We start from the raw sequence: 18,144 nt of genomic DNA, 5'->3' as shown, positions 1-18,144 counted from the left end.
GGGGCTCCTACCCCACCAGGAGCGCTGCCTCTCTGCAGCCCCTCCAAGCCCACCCACCCACCGCTGTCTGCTCAAGCCGGAGGCAACCCCCACCCCCTGCCAGGCTCCTCTGTGGTGGCATCATCCCCCCAGCGCCACGTTCGCCTCACACCAACACAACCTGCCACCCACAGCGTGTCTGGAGAGGTTTTTCTCCCACCCCCTGAGCAAGAGAAGGCTCCAAAGCGCGGACTCACCGAGCTGCCCGTGCCGCCTTCTTGCTCTCCAGGCTCACGGGCACATTGAAGCGCTCAGCCCTCTTCTGCATTCGCTGGAGGAGGAAGAGAAAACAAGCAATTGAGGAAGAGCAAGGATGGGAAGGGTGCAGAAAGGAGGTTCTGCAGGTGGGGGGAAGGCACAAGACCCCAACACGCAGCGGGCTGAGGCTCCAGCGTGCCCACCGGCAGCCTTGGGGGGGATGGTGGACTTTCCCCCCCCCCACCCACAGGTGAAGACCAAGAAGCCACCCCGCAGGCTCCAGGATGTCTGCTTGACCAAAAGGTGCTCCCACGGTGCTGAGAAACACCGGCCTAATTAAAAAAAAAACCCAAAAAACCACTAATTAAAAAAAAAATTAAAAAAAAGGCACACCGTGATTCTGCGGCTCAGGGAATCCGCTCCTAGGAAGGGAACTGGAGGGGGGAGGTGACAGAGGTGACTGTTTTAAGCTGACACCAGGCTGGAGGGCTGCACCCCTCGCCCAGGGAAGCCCTTGAGCCAGAGGGAACGGAGGATCAGAGGGAGCAGCCCCGATTTCCCACCCGGAGGCAGGGAGCGAGCGGCAGGCACGGCCGGCATCGGCTGGGCTGCGAGAGGCAAACGAGATTTCCTTTTCTCCCCCCCCCGCCAAAAGCAAAAGGCCAAAGAAATACGCTAGAAGAAGGGGATGGTGTGTGTGTGTTTGTGTGTTGTTTTTTAGAGAATTTATTCGGCACAAGCCTTTTCACGAGAGGCCAACGCTATTCACGCTGCTGGCTCAGCACCGCATGCAGGATTTGCCGTCAGCGGCACGATTCAAGATGAAATTCAGCTACATCGAAAGGGCTGGAGGCACGGAAAAAGCTCGGAAACATCGGAAGCGCGAGGGTTTGCACCTACGAGTATTAAATCCCCTTAAAAGCTTAAGGGAAATATTTCAGGTTTTATCGTTACACAAGAGCCCAAAAATGCGTCTTGGTGTTTTAAAGGTTAGAGAAACAAATACGGCTGTAATGGAAACATTTCTTTTCGCCAAAAGCGCAGTGAGGAGCGTAACAAATATCTGCATCAAAACAGAAGTGTTTGGAAAAGATGGATGGGGAACAGCACTCCTAACCGGGGCAGGGCTGAGGGAACTTCTACTCAGCTGAGTAGAAACAATAAAGACCCACAAAACGTTACCGTTGGGGTCAAAGGATATATTCCTCCTTCCTTGTGACGCTTTGAAGAAGACCCAAGAGAAATACCTACCGAGGCAGCTCCTGGCAGGGCTCTCGGCTCCAGGCCGACCTCAGAGCACCGGCTCCAGTGCCCACCCAAAGGTGGCTGCTGGGGTGGAGGGGTGGTCTGCGCCTTTACACCCCCCCAGACTCAATTAACCCACAGCAAAGGGCTGGATTTCAGGCTGTGTTCCGTTTTCTCCGGTGGTACAGATGCTAGAAATACAGATGAGTTCAAAAAACAAGGAGGCAAAAAATGCCTCCTCGTTTTTTGAACTCATCTGTATTTCTAGCATCTGTAAAGCCTCCAGCGGGCCATTACGTATATTCCAGGGGAAAACGATCCCCTTCCATCTTGAAAAAAACACCTGCAACATAATTTTGCCAAGCCCCGATTCACACTCAAGTCAAAAAAAAACACCCTGAAAAAGTAGATTTGCAGCGAACGGCTCTGGCAAAATTCGGGAGAAAAAACAAAAGGGCAACTTCAGCCAGTTCGTTTAACGAGCTGGACCCAGCGACGGCCAAAGGCGGCCCCAAATCACGGGGGGCTTTAGCAACACCCCCAGCTCCCGTGTTTCTCCTCATTACTCCCTCACCGAGCTCATAATCCTCCGCTTGCGCCATCACCCTGGTTGCTGTGGAAATGATCGTGTCCCAAACAGGAGATTAAAACTCGAAAGTGGTGGCGAACAGCGGGGAGACTCATGTTTTCACAGTGGTTTCTTTCTTAGGGAACACGAGGGGAAAAAAAAAAAAAAAAAAAAGAAAAAAAAAACTAAAAAGGGGGGGATTAAAGACCCACAATCAGATTCCTGAAACTCCAAAGTTTCGCCAAGTCTTCCCAAAGGAATCTGGGCTTCTAAGTGTGTTTGTTTTAAATAAACCCAGCAAACCTAAGGGAAAAATTTAGGGAAGATAAAGACGAGGCGATCCGTTAGCTCCTACCAGTTCCTCCCCAACCGATTACTCCCTGAAGCGGACCCTTCACCAAGTTTTGTAGTTTTACAAGCGATCGGGATGACAAATCCCACGGGACAGGGACGAGCCACAGCCTGGTGAACTCCGCAGAGGAATTTTTCCCGTTTCCAACAGCAGGAAACACAACTGGGACGACAGAGAGGCGGCTGGAGTCCACCAGCTTTTATCACGCCGAGCGGAGGACGCTACGTCCACCCTCGCGGGCGACGGAACGACTGGGCTCGGCGTTGGAGATACGGAGGCAGGGCCAGCAGTGGGGTGGGGGTGGCAAGCGGCACGTGGCCAGCGGTGAGGGAAAGGGGCGTTAGCACGACGATCCGAGAGCAACGTTCCCAAAGATGTAGGAACCTGACCCTGCCAGGTCACTCTACAGCCAGCAACGGGTCGGTAAGATAAAAATCAAGGAAAAATCAAGCGGGGAAAAAAAAAAATCAAGGAAAAAAAAAAAAATCAAGCAGGTTTACAATGGAAACGCTGAGACGGCCCCAGCGACGGAATGAAGTGGCTAAGGAAGCTGACACCTCGGAGGGCCACGCAGCAGAAGGAACCTTACCTCCATCTGCGATATTTCCGACGTTATCTTCACTACCTTCTTTTCCGTAATCCTGGGGGCGTTGGGAAAGAGAGAAATGGGTCAGGACAGCTCCCGCTCGTTTCCCCGGGGGGAGAGGGGCTGGGGTTCCCCTCCCGGCCACCCGTCCCCAGCACCGTGGCCACCACCTTGACCGAGGGTCTGGTTTTCCCAGGAGAGCGGCCACAAGCCGGTGTCCCCCCCTCGGAGGGGGGTATCGGTGCTAAAGCGAAACCTGTGGAATTTTGAACCCAAATCTGGGGCGTCTTAGGGGTGGGAAATGCGCGACCCAGGGAAGGCGCAGCCACGGGTTCTGCCCGCAGCGCAACTCCCAAATTTTTTTTCGACGGGAAGCAAGCTGGGAAGGGTGGGAGAACGCCCCACGCTCTCACCCGTTCTCTAACCAGAAAATTCTGGTTAATTATTCACTCTAACCCGACTAATGAACTGCGTTTAAGGGAAGAGAAACGCTCCGCGATTTTAGCAGGGCGCTGCAGCCCAAAAGGATGTTACGGCAAGAGGCCGCGGAGCTACATCTGTGCAACCTCCAGGTTACACCTGGTGTAAAGCTACACCAACAACCCCCTGCCCGTCTTCAGGCTCTTAACACTAATATCCAACTCTTGTTAGAAGCCCAAAGCCTCAACTGCGAGCCCCGCGGAGCTTTATTCCTTTATGGCCCTCAAATACAAAGGATTGTTCTGTTCTAGTTCATGGGACAGCCCCGGGTGACTTTTCCCCCCCTCCCCTCCCAGTTAGCACCAGTACCCCGAGCCCAGGCTCCATTTCAAACACACACTTCCCAAACAATGTGCAGCTGACAACAAGGGGGACCGGTCAGGAGAGGAAAAAAAAAAAAAAAAAGACTGAACAAAAATATAATGGAGTGGGCGTGCTGCAAAGTTTATGCTCCGAAAACAGAGCTCGGGGAGGGAGGCGGGGGGAACAAAAGAGGAAGAAACAAAGTTGGGAAGTTCCCAGGCTAAATGGAATGGCATCCTCCTCCTCCTCCAAACAACTCCCATAAAACAGTGGGTCACAGCCAGCCTCGTTAAGGTCTCCCGTTTAGAAAAACGCGCCGCTTTTGTTGCACATTCCCGGACAGGTTTCTCATTTGATGCCCTGAAAGGCAGTAATGGTTTAATGGCATCTGCACAGGAAGCAATTCTGCCCGGGACCTGGACCCCCACCCCCTGCCCCCCCCCACCCCCCGCCCCGCTCGGTGGGCGCAGGACGCCCCCTCCTGCTCACACACCACCTCGGGTGCGGTGGCCACACGGCCAGGGCTCAATTCCAGCTTGCCCTGGGGCTAGCCACAGCCCCGGAGAGCCCCGGCCCCAGCCCCCGGGGCTAGCCACAGCCCCAGAGCCAGCCACAGCCCCAGAGCCCCCCCGGCCACAGCCCCGGGGCTAGCCACAGCCCCAGAGCCCCCCCTTCCCTCCCCAGCCCCAGGACTAGCCACAGCCCTGGAGTCCCCTGGCCCCAGCCTGGGTGCCCCCCAGCCACAGCCCTGGGGCTAGCCACAGCCACAGAGCCCCCCTCCGTCACAGCCCCGGAGCCCCGCCCCCAGTCACAGCCCCGGGGCTAGCCACAGCCCCGGAGACCCCCTCCCCTGGTCACAGCCCCGGAGACCCCCCACCCTCCCCGGTCACAGCCCCGGGGCTAGCCACAGCCCCGGAGCCCCCTGGCCCCAGCCCCGGGACTAGCCACAGCCCCGGAGCCCCCTGGCCCCAGCCCCGGGACTAGCCACAGCCCCGGAGCCCCCCAGCCACAGCGCCCCCCGGCCCCAGCCCCGAGGCTAGCCACAGCCCCGGAGCCCCCTGGCCCCAGCCCCGGAGCCCCCCAGCCACAGCGCCCCCCGGCCCCAGCCCCGGGGCTAGCCACAGCCCCGGAGCCCCCCGGCCCCAGCCCCGGAGCCCCCCCGCCCCGGGAGCCCCCAGCAGAGGGTGGCCACACAGGGAGACCACCCACCGCCCAGGGCTAAGGCGAGGGTTGCAATCCTGCTCCCACCTGCGACCCCCTCTCAGCCCCAAACTCCGAAACGGGGCCGGACAAAGGTTATCGCCGCCGGCCCTCGCGCCCCGCGGGTTCGCTGGGTTCTACTCAGAAAAGATAGTTACACATCGGGCGATTTTACAGGAGGCTCTTCTACTTTGGCAGGCGGCTCCACCGGCTTCTGCTCTTCTTCCTGCAAGGAGTTGAGAGGAGATCAGATAATTAACGCTCCGGCCAGCTGAGCAAGAGAACACACACCACGGCCGGGAAAACCTCAAGTCTTTTGGGGTCTCGCTGTGGCCTCACACCTGTAATTCACCCCGGTATATCTCAACATTTCTGCATTCCATGTCTACCTCGGCCCGCAAGGCAGGGGCTGCGGCAAGGAGCAGTACCGCACGCTCACAGCCTGAGCCTGGCAGGGTTGGAAGAACGAGCGGTTACGGACACCGGCTCTCCGTTTGTTTTTTCCAGCACATAACCCCTTACCAAAAAATCCAGGCTTTGCAAGGCTGAGGGAATAACTCGAGGGAAACACCCTCCACCCACGAGCAGAGCCACCAAAGGACACCAGAACCGCGCAGCACCCAGCGTCCACCTGCTGAGACCCGTCTCCCTTCTCCCCAAACACTTTTTGCCAAACCGGGGCAAAATTTTCCACGTCCTCTGCCCACCCTTGCCAAGCAGCAAAGAGCCTGACAGCTGGAACACTCCGTTTCTGCTGCAGGTGGGATCTCCTCACCTCCCTCCGAACAAACTCTCCCGCACCTGGCAACATTTTCTTAAATATCCTTTCTTAAAAACGCTCCAGCCGCATTCGCTCTTCAGTTTGTAGCAAAACACGGAGCGACGCGGCGTGAATCCTCGGACGGAACGACCCCGCACCAAGATCACACGTTCTGCCACACCCCCCCCCACCACACGCCTGCAGGCTCACGGGGTCACACCGCGCCTTTGGCACAAAAAGGAGCAGGATTAGACCCAGCAGGGAGTGACAACGGCGCTTTACACCAGAGGCAGCCCCAAGTGCAGTCTCGTTCCTCAGGCACAGACCACCAGGCAAAGCAGAAGCCCCATGCAGACCACCAGCGCGACAGCTGGCCCAGAAGATGACCTACCTCTATTTCCTCTCCCAGAACATCTTCTTCGTTTGCTTCTTCTTCAGCTGGAGGAGAAAACAGAGCAATCGCAGCAGTAAGTTACTGCAGGAACGCCTCCCGCTTCCCAAATAAACCCTACGGTAAGAATTTTCCCTGGGAAAGCGGGAAGTGACAGCAAAGCTCGCGGAGCAGGGCTCGACGGCTTCACCCAGGAGCTGCACAGGGACAGAGCTGGCTCGCCCCGGTGAACCCCTGCGCCTGCCGCGCCGGCACCCACCGTGCCCCTCCGGGTGCCAACCCCCACGCCCACAACGCCAGCACCCACCGTGCTCCTCCAGGTCCCAACCTCCAGGCCAGCACCCACCATGCTCCTCCAGGTCCCAACCCCTGCGCCCACTGCGCCGGCACCCACCGTGCTCCTCCAGATCCCAACCCTAGCACCCACCGCGCTCCTCCAGGTCCTAACCCCCACGCCCACCACCCCAGCACCCACCTCGCTCCTCCGGGTCCCAACCCTAGCACCCACCACGCTCCTCTGGGTCCCAACCCCGGCGCCGGCACCCACCGTGCTCCTCCCACAGTACCAACCCCTGCATCAGCACCCACCGCGCTCCTCCCAGAACCAACCCCCACACCGGCACCCACCGTGCTCCTCCGGGTCCCAACCCCCATGCCCACCACACCAGCACCCACTGTGCTCCTCCTGCAGCACCAACCCTCACTGCAGCATCCACCATGCTCCTCCAGGTCCCAACCCCTGCGCCCACCACCCCCACACCCACCGTGCTCCTCCAGGTCTCAACCCCCGTGCCCACCACCCCCACACCCACCACCCCCGCACCCACCGTGCTCCTCCAGGTCTCAACCCCCGTGCCCACCACCCCCGCACCCACCACCCCCACACCCACCGTGCTCCTCCAGGTCTCAACCCCCGTGCCCACCACCCCCGCACCCACCACCCCTGCACCCACCGTGCTCCTCCAGGTCCCAGCCCCCGTGCCCACCACCCCCGCACCCACCACCCCTGCACCCACCGTGCTCCTCCAGGTCCCAGCCCCCGTGCCCACCACCCCCGCACCCACCACCCCTGCACCCACCGTGCTCCTCCAGGTCCCAGCCCCCGTGCCCACCACCCCAGCACCCACCGTGCTCCTCCAGGTACGCCTGCAGCCTGTTGATCAGGTCCTGCTTGTTGCCTTTGGCTTCCAGGCCACGTGCCAGACACTCCTGCTTCAGCTCCGCCAGCTGCACCGGGAAAGAAAAGGCCACTCAGCACGTGCGGAAACACACCAAGAAACAAACATTTTTGAAAAAATTTTTTACAAATAGCTATATAAGGGAAGGCAGTTTGGGGTTTTTTTTTTTTTGGGGGGGGGGGGGCGGTACGAAGGCTGGCCAGCCATGACACAGGGCTTCACCGGCAGGAGCCTATTCCCCACAAGCTGGGGACCCCATGTCCATCCCCCCACAGCGGGGGGTGCCCCCGTGTCCCCCTGCACCATGGCATAGGGACCGGGGTCCGTCCCCCCACGGCAGGGGGGGCCCCGTGTGTCCATCCCCCCACGCCGGGGAAGGCTAGGGGGGAGGCGCCGCGTGTCCGTTCCCCACGCCGGGGGCCACAGGCCGGGCCCGCCGCCTCCCCACGACCGAGGCCTGCCGGCGGCCACCCCCGATGGGCAGCCCCTGGGGGGCCGATACGGAGCAGGGGAGCAGGTACGGAGCGTCCCCCCGCAAGACGGGGACCCCCCGTGACGCCCCCAGCCCGGGGCGGGGGGACCGGGCCGCGAGGCCTCCAGGGGCCTCGGGTGGCGGCAGCTGCTGCCCCCGCCAGGGCCAGGAGGGAGCCCGGAGTCCCCGGACCGGGCCGGGCCAGGCCAGGCCGCGGCCCATCCCCGGCGGGGCCCCGCTACAGACCCCGAGGCCACGACGCTTCAGTCGGTACCTTCAGTTTATGAAGCTCCACGGTTTCCGCCGCCATCTTGTCACCCCCGCAGCCCGCTGCCAGCCCCGCCCCCGCTAAGCGCCTCTCGTCCAATCAGCGCGGCGCTTCCTGGACCGGCGATTTCAAACCACTTCCCAACACCGCCTCTCGCGAATGGCCAGACCTCACCTGCGCCTGCTGCTCGCTATTGGCCAGCCAGCGCGTGGGGGGCGGGGAGTCTCTGAGCGACGGACGAAGAGACCAATAGAAACTGGGGAATCGCTTATGGTGCGGCCAATGGAGAGAGCGGGCCGGGACGCGGGGTCTTCCTGGAGACCTGTCGAGGCGGGCTGGGGCCTGGCAACGGCCGCCGGGTGCGCGGGGCTGAGGAGCCGGGGAGGGCCGGGGCTGGGGTCTGCGAGGGGCCGAGGCAGATGGTGCGGGGGGCTGCGAGGGGCCGGGGCTGAGGGGCTGGTGGTGCGACGCCATGGCGGCAGCGCCAGGCTGCGAGGGGCCGGGACTGAGGGGGGAACCGGGGCTGGGGGGCTTCGAGGGGACAGGACAGGGCTGGGGGGCTGTTGAGGGAGCGGTGTGAGGGGACATGGCTGGGGGGGGCGCTGAGGGGCTGTGAGGGGACGGGGGGCTCTGAGGGGACAGGGGTGTGGGAGGCTGTGGGGCTGGGAGGGGATGGGGCTGAGGGGACGGGGGCTCTGAGGGGACAGGGGTCTCTAAAGGGACGGGGCTGAGGGGACGGGGTCTCTGAGGGGACAGGGGTCTCTAAAGGGACGGGGCTGAGGGGATGGGGGCTCTGAGGGGACAGGGCTGGGGGACTGAGGGGACAGGGGTGCAAGGCCATGGCAGCAGGGCCAGGCTGTGAGGGGATGGGGGGGCTGTGAGGGGACAGGGCAGACGGGGATGGGGGGCTGGGAGGGGCCAGGACTGAGGGACCAGGGGGCTGGGAGGGGACAGGGCTGTGGGGATGGGGGGCAGTGAGGGGACAGAGCTGCAAGAGGCTGGGGTCATGGGGACAAGCAGGAGGGGAGGGGGGGCTGGGAGGGGACAGGGCTGGGGGGCCTGCAAGGGGTTGGGGGTGCGAGGGCAGGGCCAGGCTGCAAGGGGAGGGCGATATCCCCCCGGTGGGGGGGTGGGGGGGATGGTACAGCCCTGTCCCTGCTCCACACACACCTAAGGGTGAGGAGTGGGGCTGACGCGGGGGGTGGGGGGGTAGGAGCAGCCGTTTTGCCTCTGGGAGCCCCGTTACAGGGGGTTCTCCCTTTGTTCCCAGCATCTCCGGTGACCGTGGACGAGCTCCTTTCTTTTCTCCTCGCCTTTGTGCTCCCGCCCTTCAGGCTGCGATATGGAGCCGCTAATTAGGGAGCTGGCATCAGCACCGCGCTGAGGTTCAGCGCTTGGGAAGGCTGGGGGGCGAGGTGCTGCCGGAATACCGTGGACCTGAGGCCACGCGAGAGCCTTGGCTGGTTTAGGAATTGCAGAGGTTTCGGAAAACCTCTCTGAGGAAACCTCTGGAAGCCCACGTTTGTCTGCTGCAGGATGAACGTCGGCGTGGCGCACAGCGAGGTGAACCCCAACACGCGGGTGATGAACAGCCGGGGGATCTGGCTGGCCTACGTGATCTCCGTGGGAGTCCTCCACGTCGTGCTCCTCAGCATCCCGTTCTTCAGCATTCCTGTGGTCTGGACGCTCACCAACGTCATCCACAACCTGGTTAGTCAGAGCTTGGCCGGCTTGGGATCCGTGTCCCTGGGCTACGGGCAAGCCCCTGGGTTTGGGGGGGGAAAGGCTGGGGGGCTGGTGCTGCTGGGGGTATTTTTTGCTTAAGGAAACTGCTGCAGCAAGGCACAGGGTGCGTGTCTGTCGCAGCGACAGACTGCCCTACACTCGCTTTCCATCTCCTCTCCCCTTGGAACGTGCAGGTCATGTATTTGCTGCTGCACACAGTGAAGGGGACCCCCTTTGAGACCCCCGACCAGGGCAAGGATCGCCTCCTCACGCACTGGGAGCAGATAGACTACGGAACGCAGTGCACCTCATCGCGCAAATTCCTCAGCATCTCCCCAGTGGTGCTGTGAGTGCTGTGGAATGGGGCGGGGGGGGCTCAGCAGGGTGTGTGGGGCACGTGGTATCCCCTGGCACCGGCGCATCCCGGGGCTGGAGAGGGTTCCCCGGCTGCCAGGTGCTGTTTTATACAGGCGAGGCACCCAAAATCCCGCCGGATAGGGCGAGCGGGAGCACAGAGCTCACTCAGCACCTCCCCCAGGTACCTCCTCACCAGTTTTTACACCAAATACGACCCCGCGCACTTCGTGGTCAACACAGCCTCGCTGCTCAGCGTCCTGCTGCCCAAGCTGCCCCAGTTCCACGGCGTGCGCGTCTTCGGCATCAACAAGTACTGAGGCCCAGCGCTTCCCGTGGGGACACCGGAGCGGCGTGAGGAGGGCTGGGTGTGGGGGCAGGGCCCGCTCCAGCTCGTAGCCAGGGTTGCGGCAAGGTTCCCCCGCCTCCGAGGAGCCCCTCGCTGGGGCTTTGGCTCTTGGGTGAAGAGAGAAGCGCAGCGGAGCGGTACGGAGCGAGCAGTCGCATCACACGTGTGTGTTTCCTTCGAGCAAACCTCCGTGTCACCCTGTGGAAAACACCTACGAGGGGACAAGTAACCCAGGGGGAAGATTCACCCACCTGCACCTCCCTCACCCTCACATTTTACGTTTCAACTGTAATAAAGAGCGACCAGAGCAGCATCCCCGTGGCGAGACCAGCCCCGGCGCACGCCTACCTGCCCACCCCTCCCTGCACAGACCAGCCAGACTTCTTCAAACTGTATTTTTAATTTAACAAAAGTGATAAGAAAGAGGTACACTACCATTTAAAACCCAGCTGCTCCACTCTGGGGGTACAAAAAGGGTAGCAAAAAAAGCCAATCGTAGCCGACAGCGGTGATTCTTGGGGGCGTTTCGGCTCCAGCGCCATCATCCACCCCAGCAGCGCGGCCTGGGGGGCGGCCAGCTGCCCCCCCGAGTGTCCCGCTCGGCCCCGGAGCCTCGTGCAGCTCCCAAGGGCTCTTCCTCACCGGCTCAGCCGCGGCTCGGAGCACCGGGAAACACTCGGTGAGGCACCGGCCGCTCGCGCGTCTCCTGGCAAAACCCACTCACGACTCAAAAAGATTTCGGCAGCGGCTCATAACCAATTCCTGCCTCTTGCCTTTGCTTTTTTTTTTTTTTTTTTCAACAAAATGATAAGCTGCTTCTCGTCCCTTGTGTTCAGGGAAGCGGACGAGGGTCCCTCGAGCCAATTTGAGGAAGGAAGATGCAAAACCGGTGTGGCCGGGCGGTGACACCGCAGCTGCATTAACGGGACGCACGCTGTAATCACTAAATCCGTACGGGGAAAAAAGGAACAAGCTCCTTCCCAAATAAAACCGGCACACCATGCTGGTGGAGCCCGCCCGGCCGCGGCTCTGAGCCCCTCCAAGGGCTCGCAGAGTGGGGGTCCTGTCCCTCCGCAGCCCCCCAGCTGCAGAAGCATCACCTGAACGTTTATAATAACCCTGAAAAGGTGGGGCGGCCGCTGCAGCCCCCCTGGCGGGCTCTTTGGTACGGCTGGCTCCAAGGCACAGCTCCCTCCTGCTTGTGTTGGCCACGACGGCCCACGAACTCCCTGGTTACTTTTAAATAGAGAAATATGAATTTTTTTTAAAAAAAACAAAACCAAACAAAAAATGCAAAAAAAAAAAAAAAGAAAAATAGATTTTTTTTTATTCAAAAGAGCCCTTTTCGTGCCTAGCAGAGCACCGGCTGCCCGGCCCCGCTCAGCGCTGGAACGGCCGCCGCACCTTCTTCCGCCTCTTGTGCTTTGCGTCACCTTTGGGCGCAGCACCTTCGGCCCTGGGGGGCACCCCGGGGGAGGCCGCAGCCCCCGGGGGGGTGGGGGGCGCCGGGAAGGGCCCCCCAGGCATCGGTCCTGAGCTCCCCTGAAAGACGCGGGTGAAGAAATCCTGCAGGTCGGCAGCCGAGGTGGGGCTGCCCTTGGAGGCGCTTCTGCGGGGGGAAAGCGGCGGTTGGGGGGGCCCGTCCACGCACGGAGCCCCCTGTGTGTGCCCCCCACCCCAGGACAGGGGTCAGGCCCCTCTCCCATCACCACTGCCCCCCCCCCCCCAGACTGACCTTTGCCGCCCGGTGCCCCTCGTGCCGAAGGAGATGTGGTAGGGGACGCGGTGCGTGTCCGGCGCGATGCCCACGCGCTGGCAGCCGGCCCACTCTGCCGAAACACACGTGGCCGCCGGTCACGCCGCCCCCCCAGCGAGGGGATACGGCCGGCGGGTGGGCACCCACTGGGTCTGGGGGCTTGGGGCAGGGGGAGGGGAGGAGCACTTACCCGTGATGTCGTAGATCTTGCCGTCCATCATGGCCAAGTAGGTGATTTTCAGCCCCAACAAGCTGGACTCGGCCCAGAAGTCGCCCTCCTCGGCAGGGTGCAGCCCCCCGCACTCGGCGCAGTAGCGGGCGCTGAGGGGGTCTCGGTCCATCTCAAACCTCCTGCGGTGATGGGGGGGGTGTTTCTGACCCCCACCGGCCCCACTCCCCCTCCCCCCCCAGGTTTTGAAGCCCCCTGCCGCGCCGCCGGCACCTACTTGTGCTTCCCCTGGCACTTGCTGCACATCATGGTGTTCATGGCTTCCTTCAGGTCGTCCTGCAGCCGGCTCAGGAACTCGCTCATGGACCTGGTCAGCTCGCTCTCCGCCATCCGCTTGCTGCGGGGAGGGGGAGAACCAGGCTGGGACCCCTGCGCCGTGGGGGAAGGGCAGCCCCCAGACCCACCCCCAGCGTCACCCACTCACATTTCATACTCCCTCCTCCTCTCCGGGCTGCTGACCATGTCCCAGGCCGCCCGCAGCACCTTGAACGCCGCCTCCGCCCTCGGGTGCTCGTTTTTATCCGGGTGGACCTGGAAGGGAAGCAGCGACCCTCAGCAGCGCCGCTATTTGGGGGTGGGGGGCACCCCCCAGACCCCCACCTCGCCCACGCACCAGCACGGCCAACCGGCGATACGCCTTCTTCAGCTCCGCGTCCGACGCCGTCACCCTCCAGGCCCAGCACCTGGAAGGGGTTCAGCTCCTCCTCGGGCACCTCCGCCATGGCCAGCAAGCGGGTCACCTCCTCCCCATCACCGGCAGCCCCCCCAGCACCGGCGGGTTCCGCAGCCCCCTGCCCGCTTGTCCAACCCCCCCCGGGCACCCAGGGGGGGGCTCGCCGCCTCTGCAGCCAGTCCCAGAGGTGCCGGCACGTCCGGCTCTCCCCGAGGAGCCCCCACGTCCTGCGGAGCACAGCGGCGTCCAGGAGCGCCAGGAGCCGAGCCCCCCGCTGCCCCCTGCCCAGCCGCCCCACGCCGGCCGCCCCCGCGCGCCAGCAGAGCCGCAGCCCGCCCAGCAGCAGCATGAGGAGCAGGAGCAGCAGGGCGCACAGCATCCACAGCAAGCGGAGGAAGAGCGCGACCGCGGCCCGTAGCCACCGTGCCGCCCTCAGCGCGCCGCACCGTGCCCGCTGGCCCAGCCGCCGGGCCCAGCTCCACGCGCCAGCCCGTGCCCAGCCCACGTGGCGGGCGTCGAGGCAGCAGCAGGAGCAGAGCAGCCGCCGCCAGCGGGTCAGCAGCCCCCGGTAACCGGGGGGCTCCGACGGGGGCTCAGCCCCATCCCCGCTGTTCTTCTGGCGTGGCAGCCGGTGCCGCTTGGCCTCACGCCGGCAGCCGGTCTCCTTCTCCCTGGGGGTCTCCTTCTCCCTGGGGGTCTCCTTCTCCCTGGGGGTCTCCTTCTCCCTGGGGGTCTCCTTCTCCCTGGGGGTCTCCTTCTCCCTGGGGGTCCAGCGATGTCGCTGCTGCCGCCGCCGGCCGCCCCTGCCCGCTCCGGCCTCCTCGGCCTCCTGCAGTCCGTGGGGCGGCGGCACCACCGGGGTGGCGGCGGTGCTGGGCCGGTGGCGGCAGGCGAGGCCGCAGGATGAGTCCCGCCGCGGAGCAGCGGGACTCGGGGGAGCGGGCGGCGCCCCCCGGCAGCGGCAGCGCCCGGGGCCTGGGCTGGGCCCGTCGTGCTCGTCCTCCTCCTCTGCCGGGCCGGGGGTCGCCGGGTTGCCGCAGCTCCCGTTCCAGGCCGCCACGGGCCGCGCGCCCGCGGGGGGGTCCCGGCTCCACCCGCCCCCGTCGCCTCCGTCGGCCGCAGCCGCCTCCCGGTGCCGGGGCTGCTCCATCCCGCCGGCCCCGCTGGCCCCCGCCGGGCCTAGGTCACGGCCATCCCGCCGGGCCTGGCGACGACAGGGGGATCAGCGCCGCCCCGGGACCCCCCCCGGTGCCCACGGGCCGCCCGCCCCCCCCAGGGGCGCTCCCGGGGGTTCCCCCGCCGGCGCCCGGGGCCCCGCTCGGCCGCCCCCGGTCCAGCGAGGGGGGTGGGGTATGTGGGGGGGGGGACTCACGGTGCCGGTGCCGGCGGGGGGGGGGTCGCCGCCGCCTCCCGCCCCCCCCCCGGGGTCCCTCAGCCGCCTCACTTCCGCCTTCCGCCCGCCCGCCGCCGCCGACCACTTCCGGGGGCGGGGCCTGGTGGCGTGACGTCATGCCCGGCGCCCAGCCTCTTAAAGGCGCAGGGGCCCGGCCGTTAAAGGGGCAGCGCCTCCCCCGCCGGACGCCCCCAGGCGCCCCGCCCCGCCCCCCCCCCTGTGTCGCGAGGGGGGGGGAAGGGTCCGGGCCCACGCGTGTTTTATACCCCCGGGGGCGGCGCGGGGGTTCCTCTTGGGGGGGGGGTCGCCATCTCCCACCCCCACAACGCCCTTTTGTCCCACTTCCCACCCAGCGGGGGGCGGAGGGCTGCGGCGGCTCCTCCGCCCAGTGCCCCCACCCAGGGGGTCCCCGCTGCCCGGGGCACATGTCGGGGGGCTTGGGGACATATCGGGGGACTTGGGGATGTGTTGGGAGGCTGGTTGGGGGACCCGTCGGGGGGCTTGGGGACGTGGGGAGGGGCTGGTCGGGGGACCCGGCGGGGGGCTTGGGGACCCGTCAGGGGGCTTGGGGACGTGGGGAGGGGCTGGTCGGGGGACCCGGCGGGGGGCTTGGGACACATTGAGGGCCTGGGGACATGTCGGGGGGCTTGGGGACACATCGGAGGGCTGGTTGGGGGACCCATCGGGGGTCTGGGGGACCCATCGGGGGCTTGGGGACGTGGGGGGGGTTAGTTTGGGACCCGTTCGGGGGGCTTGGGGACACATTGGGGGGGCCTGGGGACATGTCGGGGGACTGGTCGGGTACCCGTCAGGGGGGTTGGGGACATGTCGGGGGGCTGGTTGGGGGACCCATCGGGGGTCTGGGGGACACGTCGGGGGGCTTGGGGACACATCGGGGGGCTGGTTGGGGGACCCATCGGGGGTCTGGGGGACACGTCGGGGGGGCTTGGGGACGTGTGTGGGGGGTTAGTTGGGGACCCGTTGGGGGGCTTGGGGACCCGTTGGGGGCGCTGGGGACATGTCGGGGGGCTTGGGGACGCATTGGGGGTCTTGGGGACACATTGGGGGGCTGGTCGGGGAACCCGTCGGGGGGCTTGGGGACATGTCGGGGGGCTGCTCGGGGGACCCGTTGCTGAGAGACACGTCAGGGGCTCGTCGCCGCCCCCCCCCCCGGGGGGTCCCTTCACCCCCAGCCCCGGGGAGAGCGCGGGGGGGGGGGAGGGGCTCGTCCCGGAGGGGGGGGGGCGGGGCAGCCTGGCCCCGCGCCGTGCGCGCGGCGCGTTAATTGATCGTTAATTGGGGATTTCGGCAGCCCCGGACCCCGCGTGCCCGAGCAGTCCGGGGGGGGGGGGGGGTGGGGCCGGGACCCCCTCCCCATGGGACACCCCCTCCCCCGCTGCTGCCACCTGGCCACGCCGGGGGCACCGGCCCCTCCCCCCGGCAGCGCTGCTGGGGGGGGGGGGAAAGGGGCAAACCTCGTGCCCTTGGCCCCGCCCCCCCCCCCCCCCCCCACCAGGCCCTGCTCAGGGCTGAGCCCGGGACGCGGCGGGCCCCTCCCCCAGCCGTGACCCCTCCCCGTGTGAGCCACTCCCCCTCCCTGCCCCCTCCCCCGCCGTGACCCCCCTCCCTGCCCCCCCTCCCCCCGGCCTGACCCCTCCCTCCCCCTGCCGGGGACCCCCTCCCCAGCGCACGCAGCCACCTCACCCCCGACCCCCGCGTGTCCGCCCCTACGCGCGTGTCCCCCCCCCCGGCCCCGCACGGGGACCCCCGCCCGCAGCCCCCCGCCCCTCCCCGCGAGGCCACGCCCCCTCCGCCCCCGCCCCGCCCCCCGCCCCATCTGGGCTCCGTGACCGGACCCAGCGCGGCGGCGACTGAGCGAGCAGGTGAGTCCCGGCATGGGGGGGGGGGCACCGGCACCGAGCGACCCCCGACCCCCCCCAGGCCCCCCCCCCCCCCCAGTACTCCCAGTGCCCCCCAGCCGGCACCGCCGCCCCCCACCCCACCCCCCCTGCAGCTCCCAGCGCCCTCAGCTCGCTGTCCCCCAGTGCTCCCATTAGTGCCACCTCGCTGTCCCCAGTAGCTCCCAGTTCCCTCTCCCAGCACTCCCAGCTCACTGTCCCCCAGTGCCTCCCAGTGCTCCCAGTTCCCTCTCCCAGTGCCCCCAGCTCACTGTCCCCAGCAGCTCCCAGTTCCCTCTCCCAGCGTTCCCAGTATGCTGTCCCCAGTAGCTCCCGGTTCCCCTCCCAGCCCCCGTGGCACCCCCCAGCAGCTCCCCACACTTTTCGTGGCACCCAGCCCCCCCCCCCATTCCCCCCCAGATGTGCCCCCCCCCCCCGTAGTGCCACTGCCAGATGTGGGTGCGGGGAGGTGCCCCGCTGAGCCGGAGGGGGTGGGGGGCGCGGGGGGCTCAGCACCACCCCCAGCCCCGCAGTCCCCAGGCGATGGAGCCCCCCCCCCCCCGTGCCCTCCTGGGGCTGCTTCAGTCAGCAGGGGGGGGGGGCTGTGTGGGCCACCTGGGGGGGGAGGGGCGATGGGGGGGGGGCACCTGGCGGGGGGGGCACTCTGGGCATGTAGGGGGAGGAGTATGGTGGGTATGGGGGGCACATTGGGCACGTGAGGGGGTACAGGTGGCATTTTGGGGGGCATGGGGTGATATGGGGGGCACTTGGGTACAGCAGGCACATGGGGGTGGGCTTGCAGGGATATGGGGGGGGGAGGGGCACGGCCAGTGGGGGTGGCATGGGGGACAGTGTGGCAGGCCATGGGGCACAGGCAGCACAGCTGGTGCGGGGGGGGGGACAAGGTGGGGGATGCAGGGGCAGCCCCGAGGGGACGTGGTGGCCTTGAAGCAGCGGGAGCCTGGGGTGGGCGCGGGGGTGTCACCGGGCTCGGCTGTCACCTCCCTGTGGTGGCAGCGGGCGCGTGTGGTTCGGCTGGACCGGAGGAGGGGGCGGGGCATCGCCCCCGGCCATGGGGCTGCTCTGCGGGGGGGCGGCCAGCCTTCGGCCTGGTCACCCCCGCGCCGCTGCTGGGGCTGCCGCCACTGCTGGGGCTGCACTACTGGTGGCCCTGCCACTACTGGTGGCCCTGCCACTGCTGCCATCCTGTGCCCTGGGTGCTGGTGGGCACCATGCTCCGCTGCTCTGTGCCCTCCTGGCACCGTGTGGCCGCAGGCGCTGACCATCGTCTCCGCCGCCGCCGTCCCCGCCAGCCGCCATCGTGACCTGCGCCCGTTACTTGGCGGAGGCGCTGGCACCGGCGCTCTACGGCTACGACCGCGTGCGGCTGGTGCCGGCGGTGCTGGGCGCCTGGCCGGTGGTGCTCAGCCTCCCGGCCCGGCTTGCTGCAGTGGAACCTGACGGCCCACGGCCCCTCCCGCACCGACAGTGAGTGGGGGGGCGTGGGGGGGGGGAGGGGGCACCCCCCTTGGCCAGGCAAGGGGGTGGGGGTCACCAGCGTGGTAGGTGAGGAGGATGGGATGGGAGAAGGGAGGGCAAGGATGGGACCACCATGGTTGGGGGGCACAGAGGGGCACCCCCCGGCCGGGGGGCTCGGGAGGGTGGCAGTGCGTGGGTGAGCGGGATGGGGGGGAGGGGACGGGACGCGGGGTGAGGATGGGGCGGGG

At 66.0% G+C, this 18,144-nt stretch overlaps 3 protein-coding genes across 6 annotated transcripts in view; 1 reads left to right on the top strand and 2 right to left on the bottom strand.

The window, feature by feature from the left end:
- LOC119139928 (SAP domain containing ribonucleoprotein) overlaps positions 1 to 8,170 on the bottom strand; it is a 32,505-nt gene extending 24,335 nt beyond the window's left edge. For all 3 annotated transcript variants that reach the window (XM_037370764.1, XM_037370763.1, XM_037370765.1), the window contains exons 1-6: positions 8,047 to 8,170; positions 7,250 to 7,349; positions 6,123 to 6,169; positions 5,130 to 5,197; positions 2,992 to 3,043; positions 237 to 310 (exon numbers count right to left, since the gene is read on the bottom strand). In XM_037370764.1, coding sequence (XP_037226661.1) covers positions 237 to 310; positions 2,992 to 3,043; positions 5,130 to 5,197; positions 6,123 to 6,169; positions 7,250 to 7,349; positions 8,047 to 8,082 — 377 coding nt within the window. In that variant the 5' untranslated portion in view covers positions 8,083 to 8,170. The remainder of the gene's footprint in view (positions 1 to 236; positions 311 to 2,991; positions 3,044 to 5,129; positions 5,198 to 6,122; positions 6,170 to 7,249; positions 7,350 to 8,046) is intronic.
- A 125-nt stretch (positions 8,171 to 8,295) lies between these two features.
- ORMDL2 (ORMDL sphingolipid biosynthesis regulator 2) lies at positions 8,296 to 11,227 on the top strand. 2 transcript variants are annotated; one of them, XM_037370768.1, is made up of 5 exons: positions 8,299 to 8,399; positions 9,311 to 9,455; positions 9,576 to 9,750; positions 9,960 to 10,111; positions 10,304 to 11,227. In XM_037370768.1, the coding sequence occupies exons 3-5, from the start codon at positions 9,577 to 9,579 to the stop codon at positions 10,437 to 10,439; spliced, it is 462 nt and encodes a 153-aa protein (XP_037226665.1). In that variant the 5' UTR covers positions 8,299 to 8,399; positions 9,311 to 9,455; position 9,576; the 3' UTR covers positions 10,440 to 11,227. The 2 variants fall into 2 exon arrangements, with proteins under 2 accessions (XP_037226664.1, XP_037226665.1); XM_037370767.1 differs by lacking the exon at positions 9,311 to 9,455 and having other exon boundaries at positions 8,296 to 8,399.
- A 20-nt stretch (positions 11,228 to 11,247) lies between these two features.
- Positions 11,248 to 14,627, bottom strand: DNAJC14 (DnaJ heat shock protein family (Hsp40) member C14). Its single transcript, XM_037370734.1, is given in 8 exon segments — positions 11,248 to 12,077; positions 12,204 to 12,297; positions 12,415 to 12,575; positions 12,671 to 12,790; positions 12,878 to 12,984; positions 13,067 to 13,120; positions 13,122 to 14,330; positions 14,499 to 14,627. Coding segments are annotated over 7 exon segments (1,920 nt in total). The 5' UTR covers positions 14,277 to 14,330; positions 14,499 to 14,627; the 3' UTR covers positions 11,248 to 11,848.
- Between the last annotated feature and the right edge of the window lie 3,517 nt (positions 14,628 to 18,144).

Source organism: Falco rusticolus, chromosome 19 (assembly GCF_015220075.1).
Source record: "Falco rusticolus isolate bFalRus1 chromosome 19, bFalRus1.pri, whole genome shotgun sequence".
Taxonomy (NCBI): Eukaryota; Metazoa; Chordata; class Aves; order Falconiformes; family Falconidae; genus Falco; species Falco rusticolus.
Note: the sequence above shows the minus strand (reverse complement) of the source record. Positions and strands in the feature narration are given on the sequence as shown.

Coding starts and splice junctions, on each gene's coding strand:
- ORMDL2 (XM_037370767.1), top strand. CDS start 8,311: ATGGTGCGGCCAATGGAGAGAGCGGGCCGGGACGCGGGGTCTTCCTGG. Junction 8,400..9,575: donor GGCCTGGCAACGGCCGCCGG/GTGCGCGGGGCT, acceptor TGTCTGCTGCAG/GATGAACGTCGGCGTGGCGC. Junction 10,112..10,303: donor AGCATCTCCCCAGTGGTGCT/GTGAGTGCTGTG, acceptor CACCTCCCCCAG/GTACCTCCTCACCAGTTTTT.